Genomic DNA, 13,925 nt, shown 5'->3' on the forward strand with positions numbered 1-13,925 from the left:
AGACGTGGTACTGCATTGCTACACAGTAGCAGTAACCCATTGCCTTGTGGCAGCAGACGGTGCGATATGACTGGTAGCAGTCATCTTCATGTCCGAGGTGCTCCTGGCCATGTCGGCCGGGAGCGCCTGGACAGACATGGGCGCAGGGACTAAATTTGGAGTGACTTGACCAGGTCATTCTCTTTAGTCCTGCAGTCAGTCCTATTGAACTGTCTTACGGTGAGCAGGCAGGCGATATGGATTGCTAGCAAGAGATGAGGATGGCTAGCAGTTGTATTGTACCATCTTCTGCCGGGCAGGCAAGAGATGAGGATGGCTAGCAGTCATATTGCATCATCTTCTGCCGGGCAGCCATGAGATGTGGATGGCATGCAGTCCTTCTGCACCATCTGCTGCCAGCCAAAGATGTAAAAGATAGATGGAGTGGATCAAAACAAGAAATAGACCAGATTTGTATTGTACTCATTTGCTTCCCCCCCTCCCCTGTCTAGGGGACTCATTCCTCTAGGTCACACTGTAGTCACTCACAGGGAAGGTGCAGCATGGTAAATCTAGCCATGTATCAATCAGAGGCCAGACTAACCTCCTTGTTCCAATAAGAACAATAACTTAGGTGCACCATTTCTTATTGGAACCCTCCGTGAAGTCCTGCCTGAAATACTCCTTGATGTAAAGCCACCCCCTTTGTTGATTTTAGCTCCCTAAAGCCAACCCTGTAAGCCGTGTCGTCAGTTGCCCCTCCCTGCATCAGAGCAATGGCAAACAATTGTGCATCTGAGTTGAGAGTGCTGTCCAGAGCAGTCACAATGGAGCACTCTGGAATAGCTCCCGGAGGCCAGTACCGTTGAATTGTGTCCACGGTACCCCAAATTCGAGCCGGCAAGGCCGATTTAAGCGCTAATCCACTTGTCAGGGGTGGAGTAAGGAAATTGATTTTAAGAGCTCTTTAAGTCGAAATAAAGGGCTTCATCGTGTGGACGGGTGCATGTTTACATCGATTTAAGGCTGCTAAATTCGACCTAAAGTCGTAGTGTAGACCAGGGCTACGGACACCATTCCATACCCATCCTGGCTAATAGTCATTAATGGACTTAGCCTCAATTAATTGATCCAGTTCTCTTTTAATCCTGTTATAATCCTAGGCTATGGGCTGTCTTCTCTCTGATATAAAAAGCTACAGATGCAGGTTATATTTCAGGGTTTTCTTTTTGCTGCAGTGGGATTGCCATAAAATCTAAAGCTGTGGGTTTTTGAGCACTAATGATGATTAATGTCTTAGACATATTGTCTGATAAATATTTTAAATAATGTTTGTACTTACATAATATATTTCAACCAAAGATCTGAGTGCTTTACAAATCTTTAAGTAAGACTCCCAACACCCCTGTCAGGTAAGGAAGTACTGTTCTCCCCATTTTACAGATGGGGATATGGGCACGGAGGTTGTGACTTGTCCAGGGTTGTATGAGATATCTGTGGTACAAATGAAATAGAACCTAGTTCTTCTGTTTCCTAATCTTCTATTTCTGCATTTTTGTTCCTTCACTACTGTGTACTGGTACTCCATTTTTTTCAGAACCTTAGAGCTATGTTTTGAATGATAATTGTTTAATATTTCATGCACTCTATAAATATGGTTATGGAATCTTCAAAGAAATATTTAAGATTCACTCATAAAATGTCAATTTTTAAATTTACAATTTAATTTTATTCTCATGAAAAGTAGTTAGTGGCTGGATGTTTATTTTTACCATCATACAGTGAGACTTTTGATATAGAATTTTAGTTTTAGGATATGGAAAGCGAGTTTACTCTAGTTTCTACTGAGTAGCTTTTGGAGATACATTGCAAGGACAAAGGCTAGGTGATCTTTTCCTCTGTACATGTTTTGTTTTTAGTCAAATGAATCTGCTTTTGATACACAAGTCACCAAGAAAATGGGGTATTATAAGATTCTGGAAGTGATGTACTCCCGTCTCTCAAAAGACGATATTTACTCCAAGGATTCTAGAATTAACCAAGCTTACCAGGGATCCACAAATGTTGAAGGAAATGAACTTACCAAGGCACTAATAAAGTAAGGCTTTCTCATTGTTTCATAAACTTGTTTGCTACCCATTTGTCTGAGTGCCAGATATTTTTTTATAAATATTCAGTTTAAACCAAAAGTTCATATCCAAGGAAAAATTTAATTTGAAAACTGAGTTTTGGTTTAAACCACAGTATAAGGTGTTGAATTGAATTTATGCCTGGATGTGAGGATGTCCAAATATAGAAACTGGAGTACTTTTCTGTCAGAGTAGGTACCACGTTTTTCATGGGTGTGTTTGTGACGGTTGGGAGTTTTGTTTGGTTTGTTTTTAATGAAAAGTGTGAGACTCTGCATCTTTTAAAATGACTCAGTGGATTTCCTTATCTTTTACTGTCGCTTATCACTGAGAGATTCTAGATCTTTTGTATAATTTTGCTGATCTATAATGTAGCCAGCCTGGCCTGTTTGCACATAATTTCCTAGATCAGAGAAAAGTCTCCTATGTGGGTTGAGAGCTTGTCTCTAAAATGTTCTCTGTCTGATTTCAACTTGTCAAAGTATTAGATCCCTAGCACTGCTATCACTATGGAAATACCAGCTAATGTTTGGCTTCAATAGTGCTGCTGAGTCAATTTTAATAAAATATTTCTATGAGAAGACTTAAAGGCAAATTAATATTTGACATGGTGCATTGAGATGATGCATCAGTAGGCTGTGCTATGACACGGATGCAAAGCCTATGAAAGTCTTTCTGTTGATTTCGTTGGCCTGTGGATTGGATTCTATTTGGCCTTCTAAAAAAAAAATTGACGCTATTTTCTGGTCTGTTTTGTTCTAAGGTCATGCTATGATGCATTTACAGAAAACATGGCTGGTGAGAGTCTGCTGTTGGAGAAGAGGAGACAGTACCATTGTGCTGCATATAACTGTGCCATTGCTGTCATCAGTTGTGTCTTCACTGAAAGTAAATTCTACCAAGGTTTTCTTTTCATAGAAAAACCAGAAAAGGTGAGATTTAATGAGGAGGCTACTGTCATGTCAAAGGTCTGCAGGGTCCGTACAGCTTATTTTGGACACTAACTGAAAGCTTGCACTTTGAACCCAAGAATTGAACCTATATAATGCAAATTGTTATGTAAGAAACTGATGAGAGAGGAAACAAGCAGGGATGTAATTCTTTTGCTTTACTCCGCTCTGATTAGGCCTCAAGTGGAGTATTCTGTCCAGTTCTGGGTACCATATTTTGGGAAAGATGTGGGTAAATTGGAGAAAGTCCAGAGAAGAGCAATAAAAATGATTAAAGGTCTAGAAAACGTGACCGATGAGGGAAGATTGAAAAAATTGGGTTTGTTTAGTTTGGAAAAGAGACGACTGAGGGAGGGGACAGAATATCAGTTTTCAGGTACATAAAAGGTTATTACAAGAAGGAGGGTGAAAAATTGTTCTTGTTAGTCTCTGAGGATTGGACAAGAAGCAATGGGCTTGAATTGCAGCAAGGGAAGTTTAGGTTGGACATTAGGAAAACTTCCTAACTGTCATGATAGGTAAGCACTGGAACAAATTGTCTAGGGATGATATGGAATCTCCATCACCGGAGGTTTTTAAGAGCAGGTTAGACAAACACCTGTCTAGTCTAGATAATACTTAGTCCTGCTTTGAGTGCAAGAGATTGAACTAGAAGATCTCTTGAGATCCCCTCCAGTACTATGATTCTATGTAGGTGGCTTCCTTTGATCCTGCACGGCAATTGAATCACTGATGGAGGTTTTTCATATGGTTGAGTGGGGATGCAGTAACAGTACATTCAACCTCTCTACTCTATCTCAATCACTATTTAGTTATGGAAAGTGCTTAAATATTACAAAAGCCCTCCAACCTTTTGAAATATTATTGAATAAGAGAATGTTACAGGGCTTTGTGTACTCTTTTAAAGTAACTAGTCACTTAACTTGTTCTTAGATGTCTGCATAATGGTAATTTCTCATAAATGAGTGTAATGGAACGGACTGTCCCTTATTTTGTATGGTAATTTGAAATAGATTGTCTTTTGAATAAAATATTGCTGGTGCCCCAGCTATTGTTTACAGTAAGTTAATTTTTAAATTTCCAAATATGCTTTGGTTCACAGAACTTGTTTATATTTGAAAACTTGCTAGATCTGGAGCACCAGTATTTGTTTCCTGTTGAAGTTGAGGTGAGTCATAGTTCTGTGTTTTATTGTAATACAGTGAAAATGTTCATTGCTTTTAATTCTACTCAATCATTGCAGAGTGCACGCTCTGTGTGTGTGTGTTACATAATTATACATAGAAAGAAATGGTGCTGTTTGAAACCATGACAAATACAAGTGGAGACCTATGACCCTTTTGAATGTTATGTAGTTTGCATAGTAAAATCCCAAATCCAAGGAATGAAAAGCACAACTGGGATGTACACATTTAATATATTGTTTTGGCAGATTTTTTCCAAAGATAAATTATTACTAGTGTCATTAGTTCAGCTGATGTGATATATTCTAGAACACTGATTATTAGCATTTGTAAGTTGGAACTCCTGTTCATTTTTAAATAGCCGAATTACTTTTTTTCCCCACATTGTTTAAAAAAGTTAAGTTATCAATAAAAGTTCTATAGAGTTTGCTAGGTAATAAATATAATTCTCTAAATCTTTTTGTAAAGATATCAAAATAGAACTCTTATTTTTATCAACTAGTTATTTTTTTAAAAGCAAATTTAACTAATTTTAAAGCTCATATTTTTGTTGGTGTTCTAGGTGCCTATGGAAAGGAAGAAAAGGTATATTACTATTAGGAAGGAAGCCAGGGATACAGTAAATAGGGACTCAGGTATGACATAAATTTATAATGATTAAAAATTTGTCACTCCCTCCTCAGCTCCCCCCACTTAAATGTACAATGCACCATTGCACTTATATGGAATGTGCTTATTTTAGTAGAGATGCATCTAGAAAAGCTGGTAACCATGTCTAAATTCTGATTCTGCAGGTGGCAGAGCCTGCCCAACTTCTGACTGCATGACCCCCTGAAGCTATTTTTTCAGTAACTAGAATGGGACCATATAAAGGATAATTTCCTTCCTCTTTCTCAACAGCCCCAAGCAAACAGAGCCGTATAAAAATTGCTAACTGAGACTGCATTTTTGCGTTTTGACATGTTTGCTAAACGGTTTCAGAACGTTTTCCCACGCCAGTGTGTTCCGGTTTTCTGGGACAGTGATCCATTCCATGCCTTTCTAATGACATTGAGGTGCAAGAAATTGAATTGCTAATAGATATTAAATGCGTAGAAAATTTGTTATGTCAGTGGAGGAATTATGCAAAGAAAGAGACCAATTCATCATATTTATTAAGAGGCCTGTGCCTTACAGTGAAACCTGGACTAGAGACCACCTTTATAAAAGTACCACTGATGCGCTCAATATTGTTCCAGATGCAAATAAAGACAGACACTGTACTTGGTCTAACTTTCATTAGAATACTTCCTTGGTTAAGCAACCAAATTTTATTTTTCTTGAGTAGTCACTGAAGACAGCTTTCACTCAAATTAGTGTTGTGATTATCAGTACATTATTTTTCTTGTTTAGATGAACCTCAGTATTTGCCTTCTGCATCATATATGGTTGACAGCAGTCTGAGTGAGGAAATGAGCCAATTTGATTTCTCAACTGGAATCCAAAGTTTTTCTTATAACTCACAAGACCCTACAGCTACCAGTATACACTTCAGGAGAAAGGTGATTACAGATGTATACTGTGGGAGGAACAAGAGTCTCAGTATTCTAAAACTCTCAGTAAACTTATATATTAATTAAAAGAGCAAGTTTCATGTACATGTCCTAGGAAAGGTAAAAGGTTCAATGGGAGTAAATACTGGATACGGGTTATCTCTATATGTAAGTCTGTCTTTAATATGAGGCTTGAGGCATCAGAGCAAGTGTTTTTTGCCATCAGTTTGGGTCCCTCTACTCTGTTTTTGAACTTAGTAAACCTTCCTTTAATTTGAAGGTGGAGATTTGCTCATGAAGGCAGAGGCTTTGCATTGTTGAAGGGAACTATAGTACAGAGTTTCTAAATCACTGAATCTAATTACAAAGAAAAGTCCATCACTAAAATATTTTTAGAAGCATCTTAGATATAATGTAAGTTAAAGGGCCACTGTCTTCTGTACTTTTCTGAATTTGACTAGATTTAAAGTGGTTGTATAATTTACATCTGTGTCTGAGTTCCCCTGCCATTTTTCTGTTTAATAGTCAGTCTCCTATTTCCCACCTCCTGCTTTACTATTACTATGTGAAAGATCCACAGAAACAACACATGAAAATGAGTTAACGACTATGTAGGGAAAACCCTGAAACTGGACAGTTGGTATCAAATGTACACAATAAACTGAACAAAAGAAGAGAAAACAGTATTATTTTCAGTCTACTCTCTTGTGGTTATATAGTGTCTTATGTGTTGCTTGCGGCAGTATGTTCTGACATAAGCCTGACTTGAAGTTGACAGTGGCCCTTTAACATTTAGTCAGGCAAGAGTTTGCTGTATTGAAAGTAAGATTGAGAGAATCACTTTCACCATTTTAAAAACGTTGGTCATCCAAGTATCATACATGTTTAAAGCAAGATCTATCAAAATAATTATAATGTTATCTAACATCAGATAACCACCTCTTTTCATATTTTGTAGTGAGGAGGATATTTTAACAGTTGTCTTGACTTAAATTAACCAAAAATTTATTGTAATTATAGAACATGTCATAAGCAATTGTGATTTCCACTTCTTTGTAGTGGTGAAGCCAATTTTTTATTTGTTCTTTACTGTCAAATGAAGTCTCTTCTGGAAAGAAGAGAATGGCTATGGCTGCCCCCACTGGAAAACAGCCTCTGAATTCATCAGAGATTAATTACTTTACAAATAGCTTGACTGGGAGTAAAATTTAGGGAAAATGCATGAAGTCTTGAGGAAGATGTATGGTGGTGGCACTCTCAGGTGTGAAGTGGAATTATAGCTTCTGTGGAGGACAATTAATTTTTACATTTCTGATTGTTGTTGCCATACTCTTTTACGTATCTGAGTCAGAGTGACATGCAGCTGGCACCCTTAAACGTAGAGATTTGGAGCTGTGCAAAATTAATTCCTATATTTGGGGGAGATTTTGGTTTGAATAACATATTTGACCTATTGTTTGTTGTAATACGGTTTGTATAGACGTGATGAGAAAATCAGCATAACGAACAGTATAATTATGACTTTTAAAAAATGGTGCATAAAGCCCCTCATGATTAACTGGCTCTCCTTATTTTGACAGGAACCCACAGAATCCATGGATCCAGATGATCTGATGGAACTGGAGATGGACGAGCTCAATCAGCATGAATGTATGGCCTCTATGACGACCCTGATTAAACATATGCAGAGAAATCAGATTACACCCAAAGTAGATGAGGTCAGTATGGGTTCATGGTTTAGCACCTCTCTAGTTTAAGAACATAGTTAAGTATTTGAATAGGTTGCTGACTGAGGTTGTGAAATCCCTGTGGAAGTTTTTAACAACAGATTAGACAAATATCTGTCAGGCATGGTCTAGGTGCACTTGGTCGTGGCTCAACGCAGGGGGATGGAGTAGATGACCTCCCAAAGTCCCTTCTAGTCCTGTATTTCTATGACTTTTTAAACTCAAGAAAGGAGGTTATAATGGAAATATTGTTTTGTAACCGTTGTTGCTATCAGTCCCTAGTGTAATAGAATAAAACCTGTGGTAATCTTGAGTTATATGCATTTCAAATGACCTATTTAATTTTGATTTCAGGGAATAGTTCCACCAGACCTTCCTCCATGGATGAAGTTTATACATGGCAAATTGGGGAATCCATCTGTGCCACTAAATATTCGCCTCTTCTTAGCAAAACTTGTTGTTAATACTGAGGAAGTAAGTGATTTTTCAAAAAAATTGTATCATATTCTCTCTCTCTAGTAAAATATTATCTTAAATTGATTACAACTTCAGCTGTGTAAGTCTTTCAGAACAAAACCCCACACCAGTTAAACCTCTCCTAGATACAACTTTAGTTACTTGACCTATTGAAGGGAGGGTGTTCCTGGCTTATGCGTCAGGTGAAAGCCATGTGATATTAGTTGGCTCAAATGAGTTTTAGCAACTCCTGTGAACCAAAACTCCTGAGTTTTGTATAGCTCTAATTGCAACAGAATATAAAGCTATATGGTCACTGAATGAGGTCTGTAGTGACTCTGTGGAAATGTTCTTCCTTCCTCTATTTCAGGTGTATAATGTTTCCATCCTACTTCAGCCAGTCTCTTTAAAACAAAGTATTATGAACCAAATGAATCCTACTGTCCCATTACATTGTATATAAGATCCTAAATGTTGAAATTTCTGCAGTTCAGTGAATTGTCAGTCAGTACTGTTCTCAAAATAGTTTAGTGCTAGTCTGGTGACAGAGTAGCAGCTTTTAACATTAAAAGCTAAATGAGAAATGTGTGCGTGAGTGCATGGGCGCATGCACTCGCTTGCTTGTTCATTCTGGATGGGTGGGTTACTATTCTGACTTCCATGGGTAAGACTTAGTGTATGGAAAGCTGGTAGATGGGCTCCCGTGGAAGAAATCATGTGCTTTGCCAATAATAACGAACTTGACTTTTCAGGGCTTGCACACAGAAATACAAATGGGGTATGTAACTAATTTATCAATGGGGAAATTTTCTTTGGGAGCTTTTCAAATTACTATCGTGAGGGCTTTGTACAATATTAGGCAAAAACTATACAGAGAAGGTTGATTTCTAAATGTCTGACAGACAGAAGTTGGACCTCGATGGGGATGGATCACTTGATAATTATCCTGTTCTGTTCATTCTCTCTGAAGCATTGAGCACTGGCCACTGTTAGAAGACAGAATGGTGGGCCAGATGGACTGTTGGTCTGACCCAGTATGGTCATTTTTATGTTCTTATGTAAAAAATAACTATGCCTGTAACAATGTGATGCATAAATGCTTCTTGCATAGTAGGTTTGTATAGATAACTGTTCTTTATTTCTTCTAGGTTTTCCGACCTTATGCAAGGCAATGGCTTGGTCCTTTACTACAGCTTGTTGTTTCTAGGGATAATGGAGGAGAAGGAATTCATTACATGGTGGTGGAGATAGTAGTTACTCTGCTTTCCTGGACTAGTATAGCTGCTCCCAAAGTAAGGAAATGTGGAACACGTTTAATTACAGTAGACTTCGCTTGCAACCCATCGGTTGCCAGTAAAAAGTTGCTATTATCTAGCAGTTGTGAATAAGCAGAAGCAGGTTTGTGGGGCAGGAGCCAGGGAAGGAACAGCTGGGACATGCCTTCCTTGGCTGTAGCCTTGCAACCTGCCTGTGGGCAGGGCAGCAGTGAGGAAAGGGCTTTTCTTCCCAATGCTGGGGTTTTCTGTGGGAGCAGTGGTGCTGGGAGCCCAGAGGGCTGCACTGCACCTCTTTCTCCATTCTCTGGGAATCAGGATTCAGCGTGTCCTAGCACTTTCTTCTCTGCATGAAATCCTGAAGCAGGGAGCAGCTTGGGGAGCACAGGGAGAGATACTGTGAAGCTCCAGGTTGCAAGTTTCAGCCTTCCCTTCCCTCCGAGCCTGCAGTCCCTTACCTCCTGTATGGTCCCTATGCACGGGCAGGTTTCTGGTGCTGCAGTCCCAGAAGGAAGCCCTAGAATGGGTTGAGAACTGGCCAGAGGCAGGTTTTCAGGTCTGCAGCTAGGCAAGGCACATCCCTGCACCTTTTTTCCCTGGTTGCAGCCCCACAAACCTGCCTGCAGGTGGTTCCTCTTCCAAAAAATGTTTAATAAGCGGCATGCCATTGCCAATATCTGAATCCCTTTAACATTAAAGTAAATGGAATGAAATTGATTCCCAGCAAAATGTTGCTACGAACTGGAAGTTGTTAATATCTGGGTGGCTATTAAGTGGAATCTACTGTACTCTGGTGATAGTTTTGTAATGAGTTTTTAAAATTATGTTCATATAATCACAGAATCCTAGAGTTATAGGACTGGAAGGGATCTTGAGAGCTCATCTAGTCCAGTCCCCTGCCCTCAAGGCAGGACTAAGTATTATCTAGACTAGACCATCCCTGAAAGGTGTTCGTCTAACCTCTTAAAAATCTCCAATGATGGAGATTCCACAACCTCGCTAGGCAATTTATTTCAGTGCTTACCTACCTTGAAAGTTAGGAAGTTTTTCCTAATGTCCTACCTAAACTACCCTTGCTGCAATTTAAGCCCATTGCTTCTTGTCCTATCCTTAAAGGCTAAAGAGAACAATTTTTCTTCCTCCTGCTTAAAACAACCTTTTATATACTTGAAAACGGTTATTGTGTCCACCCTCAGTTTTCTCTTCTTGAGACTAAGCAAACCCAATTTTTTTTCAATCTCCTCTCATAGGTCATGTTTTCTAGACCTTTAATAATTTTTGTTGCTCTTCTCTGGACTTTTTCCATTTCATCCACATCTTTCCCAAAATGTGTCATCCAGAACCGGACACAATACTCCAACTGAGGCCTAATCAGCACAGAGTAGAGCAAAAGAATTACTTCTCATGTCTTGCTTACAACATTCCTGCTAATACATCCCAGAATGATGTTTGCTTTTTTTGCAACAGTTGTTTTTGCAACTTTTTTTTGTTACACTGTTGACTCTTATTTAGCTTGTAATCCACTATCATCCCCAGATCCCTGTCCATAGTACTCCTCCTCAGGTAGTCATTTCCCATTTTGTATGTGTGCAACTGATTGTTCCTTCCTAAGTGGAGTATTTTGCATTTGTCCTTATTGAATGTCATCTTATTTACTTCAGACAGTTTCTCCAGTTTGGCCAGATCATTTTGAATTTTAATCCTATGCGTCAAAGCTCTTGCAACCCCTCCCAGCTTGGTATCATCTGCAAAGTTTATAAGTATACTCTCTATGCCATTATCAAAATAGTTAATGAAGATATTGAACAGAACTGAACCCTGCGAGACCCCACTTGATATGCCCTTCCAGCTTGACTGTGAACCACTGATGATTACTCTCTGGGAATGGTTTTCCAACCGGTTTTATGCACCCATCTTATAGTAGCTCAATCTAGGTTGTATTTCCCTAGTTTGTTTATGAGAAGGTCATGCGAGACCGTATCAAAAGCCTTGCTAAAGTTAAGATATGCCGCATCTACTGCTTCCCCCCATCCTCAAGGCTTGTTACCCTTTAAAAAAAAGCTATTAGGTTGGTTTGACGTGATTTGTTCTTGACAAATCCATGCTGACAGTTACTTATCACCTTATCTTCTAGGTGTTTGCAAATTGATTGCTTAATTATTTGCTCCATTATCTTTCCGGATACTGAAGTTAGTGTTGGGGACACTGGGGCATGGCCACTAGATAACTCGAGGGAATGGAAGACCACGAGTGTCGATGAAGCCCCCTTGCACTAGGCCCAAGTGTCCTTGGCCCCCTTCCCCCCCTCAACCTCCCTCCCCGCCCCCTGCCCTGGAGGCACTCGCAGCAGTTATGTGCACTAGGCCCAAGTGTCCTTGGCCCCCGCCTGGAGATACTCGCAGCAGTTATGCTGAGAATCTGCAACAATATGTTGCAGAGTCAGACTGCCTAAAACTAAACAAGGCCAAACAGGGCAAATATAAAAAAACAATGCTAAATAAAGCAGCTTTATGTATAGTTTAACAAATAATACAAAAAACAAGGGAACTAGCTGGTAACTGGATTGGCTGGCTATATAAATACTTAAGGCAGCTTGCTATTAAATAAATATGCTAAAAAAAAGAATGTATAAAATTCTGTGTAACTTCCTGCTCTGTGTACAGGATTTGAGATTCTAATCTCCCTGTACCTTTTTGAAGCTTCAAATAAACTTTTCTGCTTCTCCACCCCGTTGTAATTATTGGGTGAAGCACACCGGGTAGCAACCCCCACCGCTGTTGCTCGCCTCTGGCACTGAGTGCCGGCAACATTAGGATGACTGGTCTGTAATTCCCCAGGTTGTCCTTATTCCCCTTTTTATAGATTGGCACTATATTTGCCCTTTTCCAGTCCTTTGGAATCGATCCCATCTTCCATGACTTTTTGAAGATAATTGCTAGTGGCTCAGATATCTCCTCAGTCAGGTCCTTGAGTATTCTAGGATGCATTTCATCAGACCCTGATGACTTGAGGACATCTAGCTTGTCTAAGGAATTTTTAATTTGTTTTTTCCCTATTTTAATGGGATGATATTATTTTATCGATCTTTCCTCAGTGCTGCTTTAATCATTAACCACTGTAAATAACTAGATCATCTTAATAAGAAGCAAGTTTAGTTCATTAATTAAATCAATCTCTCTGGCAACACTGTAAGTAACTTATTGAGCCTGTGATCCTCCAGGTTCTTTCTTATTGGTCCACTAATGGACACGTCAAGTGGTAGAATGCACAAGTTCACAACATACCTGAGAAATACATTAATGAACTCAAAAATCTACGCCCTGTCATGTCATCTTGTAATATTTTTTAGACTGATGGTAAAAGTTAGTGCCACCTTCATACTTCCCTTCCCCAAAAGACTTATCAGTACTGGTATAACTTACTAGTGCCTTTTGGACGCTCAGTTTGCCAGTTGTAATAAGACGCCAGGATAGTTACTCTGTATCACTGTGAGGGCTAGAATGTCTTTTGAGTCAGTGTGAAGCAATGGAAACAGTCTCTAGCATGATTCAGAGCACTTTTTATTCAGAATATCACCACATTCAATCATCACTGGGATTCAGGGATCTGTTACACTGAGAATATAAAAATTGGATGGTATCTTTTCCATGCTAATAGTCCTAGACCATTGTGATATCATACATCACCACCATTACTCTGCAGCTAATTTGCATGGAACAGTTTCATTAGTTGTATGAGGGATACTGCACTGATGGTGGATTACTTGGCCCAACTGCTATAGTTCAAAGTATGGACTTTCACCTGTTTTCATAACAAGTTGCCAGGGCTCTCCTACGTAAAGCTAACAAAGTTCTGGTGAATTCTGAGCTTGACTTCCCTACAAACTTAGACTGCTGAACATGCCTTTTCCTTCGGTACACTTATTGCAAACTCATAGTCAACATTGTGTTAGCTAACTTGAGAATTCAGAGTTATATTTTAAACATTAAACCAGTGGAGAGTGAAAACGTTCTATGCGTTCAGATTATGAACAAAAATATTGTTTTATATAGAATTACCATGTTGCTTTTTGTTTCATGTTAGGGGAATATTAAAGATGAGATACTGGCTAACAGATTACTTGAATTCTTGATGAAGAATGTATTTCACCAGAAAAGAGCAGTGTTCCGACACAACTTGGAAATTATAAAGACAGTTGTGGAGTGCTGGAAGGATTGTCTCTCCATACCGTACAGGTAATATTTCTCAGTATAAAAAGAATGTAGGGAAAATGTGAACTGAGCTCTGCAGAGGTGAAAGGGTTAGCCCGGTGGTTTTCAACCTGTAACACAAACAACTTGCAGGTGGTCTGAGGATCTGGTTCTTTCACAGGTAGTAGTGAGGCATCCGTAAGTCTTCAAGTGGTAATGCTTCCTGCTAACAGTCGCTCAATCCAGGATTGTACATGGATTTTAGTGGCTTTTTGACCAACCAACTATTTTTAAAAAAAAATCCTCTTATTGCTTTAGCCAGCTGCTCTCTCCCTTTGTGGTAAATTCACCTACATTTCTGTCTGTTGTTGACACCAAAATTGCAGAGGCAGCAACACACACAACTCATGCTGCTAAGAATCCTGGATAGATAAGAATTACAATGAGCTGTAAGCAGTGAGAGAGCAGAAGGCAGGAGAAACTACTGAGAGGATTTTTTTGTCT

General features: G+C 39.1%; 1 protein-coding gene across 1 annotated transcript in view; it reads left to right on the top strand.

Annotated features, from left to right (window-relative positions):
- The window catches only part of PRKDC (protein kinase, DNA-activated, catalytic subunit), a 153,011-nt gene that overhangs the window by 74,704 nt on the left and 64,382 nt on the right, over nt 1-13,925 (top strand). The window contains exons 42-50 of the mRNA XM_084620823.1: nt 1,899-2,077; nt 2,872-3,040; nt 4,161-4,226; nt 4,805-4,877; nt 5,635-5,783; nt 7,355-7,492; nt 7,856-7,975; nt 9,106-9,249; nt 13,315-13,466. Coding sequence (XP_084476949.1) covers nt 1,899-2,077; nt 2,872-3,040; nt 4,161-4,226; nt 4,805-4,877; nt 5,635-5,783; nt 7,355-7,492; nt 7,856-7,975; nt 9,106-9,249; nt 13,315-13,466 — 1,190 coding nt within the window. The remainder of the gene's footprint in view (nt 1-1,898; nt 2,078-2,871; nt 3,041-4,160; nt 4,227-4,804; nt 4,878-5,634; nt 5,784-7,354; nt 7,493-7,855; nt 7,976-9,105; nt 9,250-13,314; nt 13,467-13,925) is intronic.

Source organism: Lepidochelys olivacea (assembly GCF_965140295.1).
Source record: "Lepidochelys olivacea isolate rLepOli2 genome assembly, chromosome: 2".
In the NCBI taxonomy this organism is placed as follows: domain Eukaryota; kingdom Metazoa; phylum Chordata; order Testudines; family Cheloniidae; genus Lepidochelys; species Lepidochelys olivacea.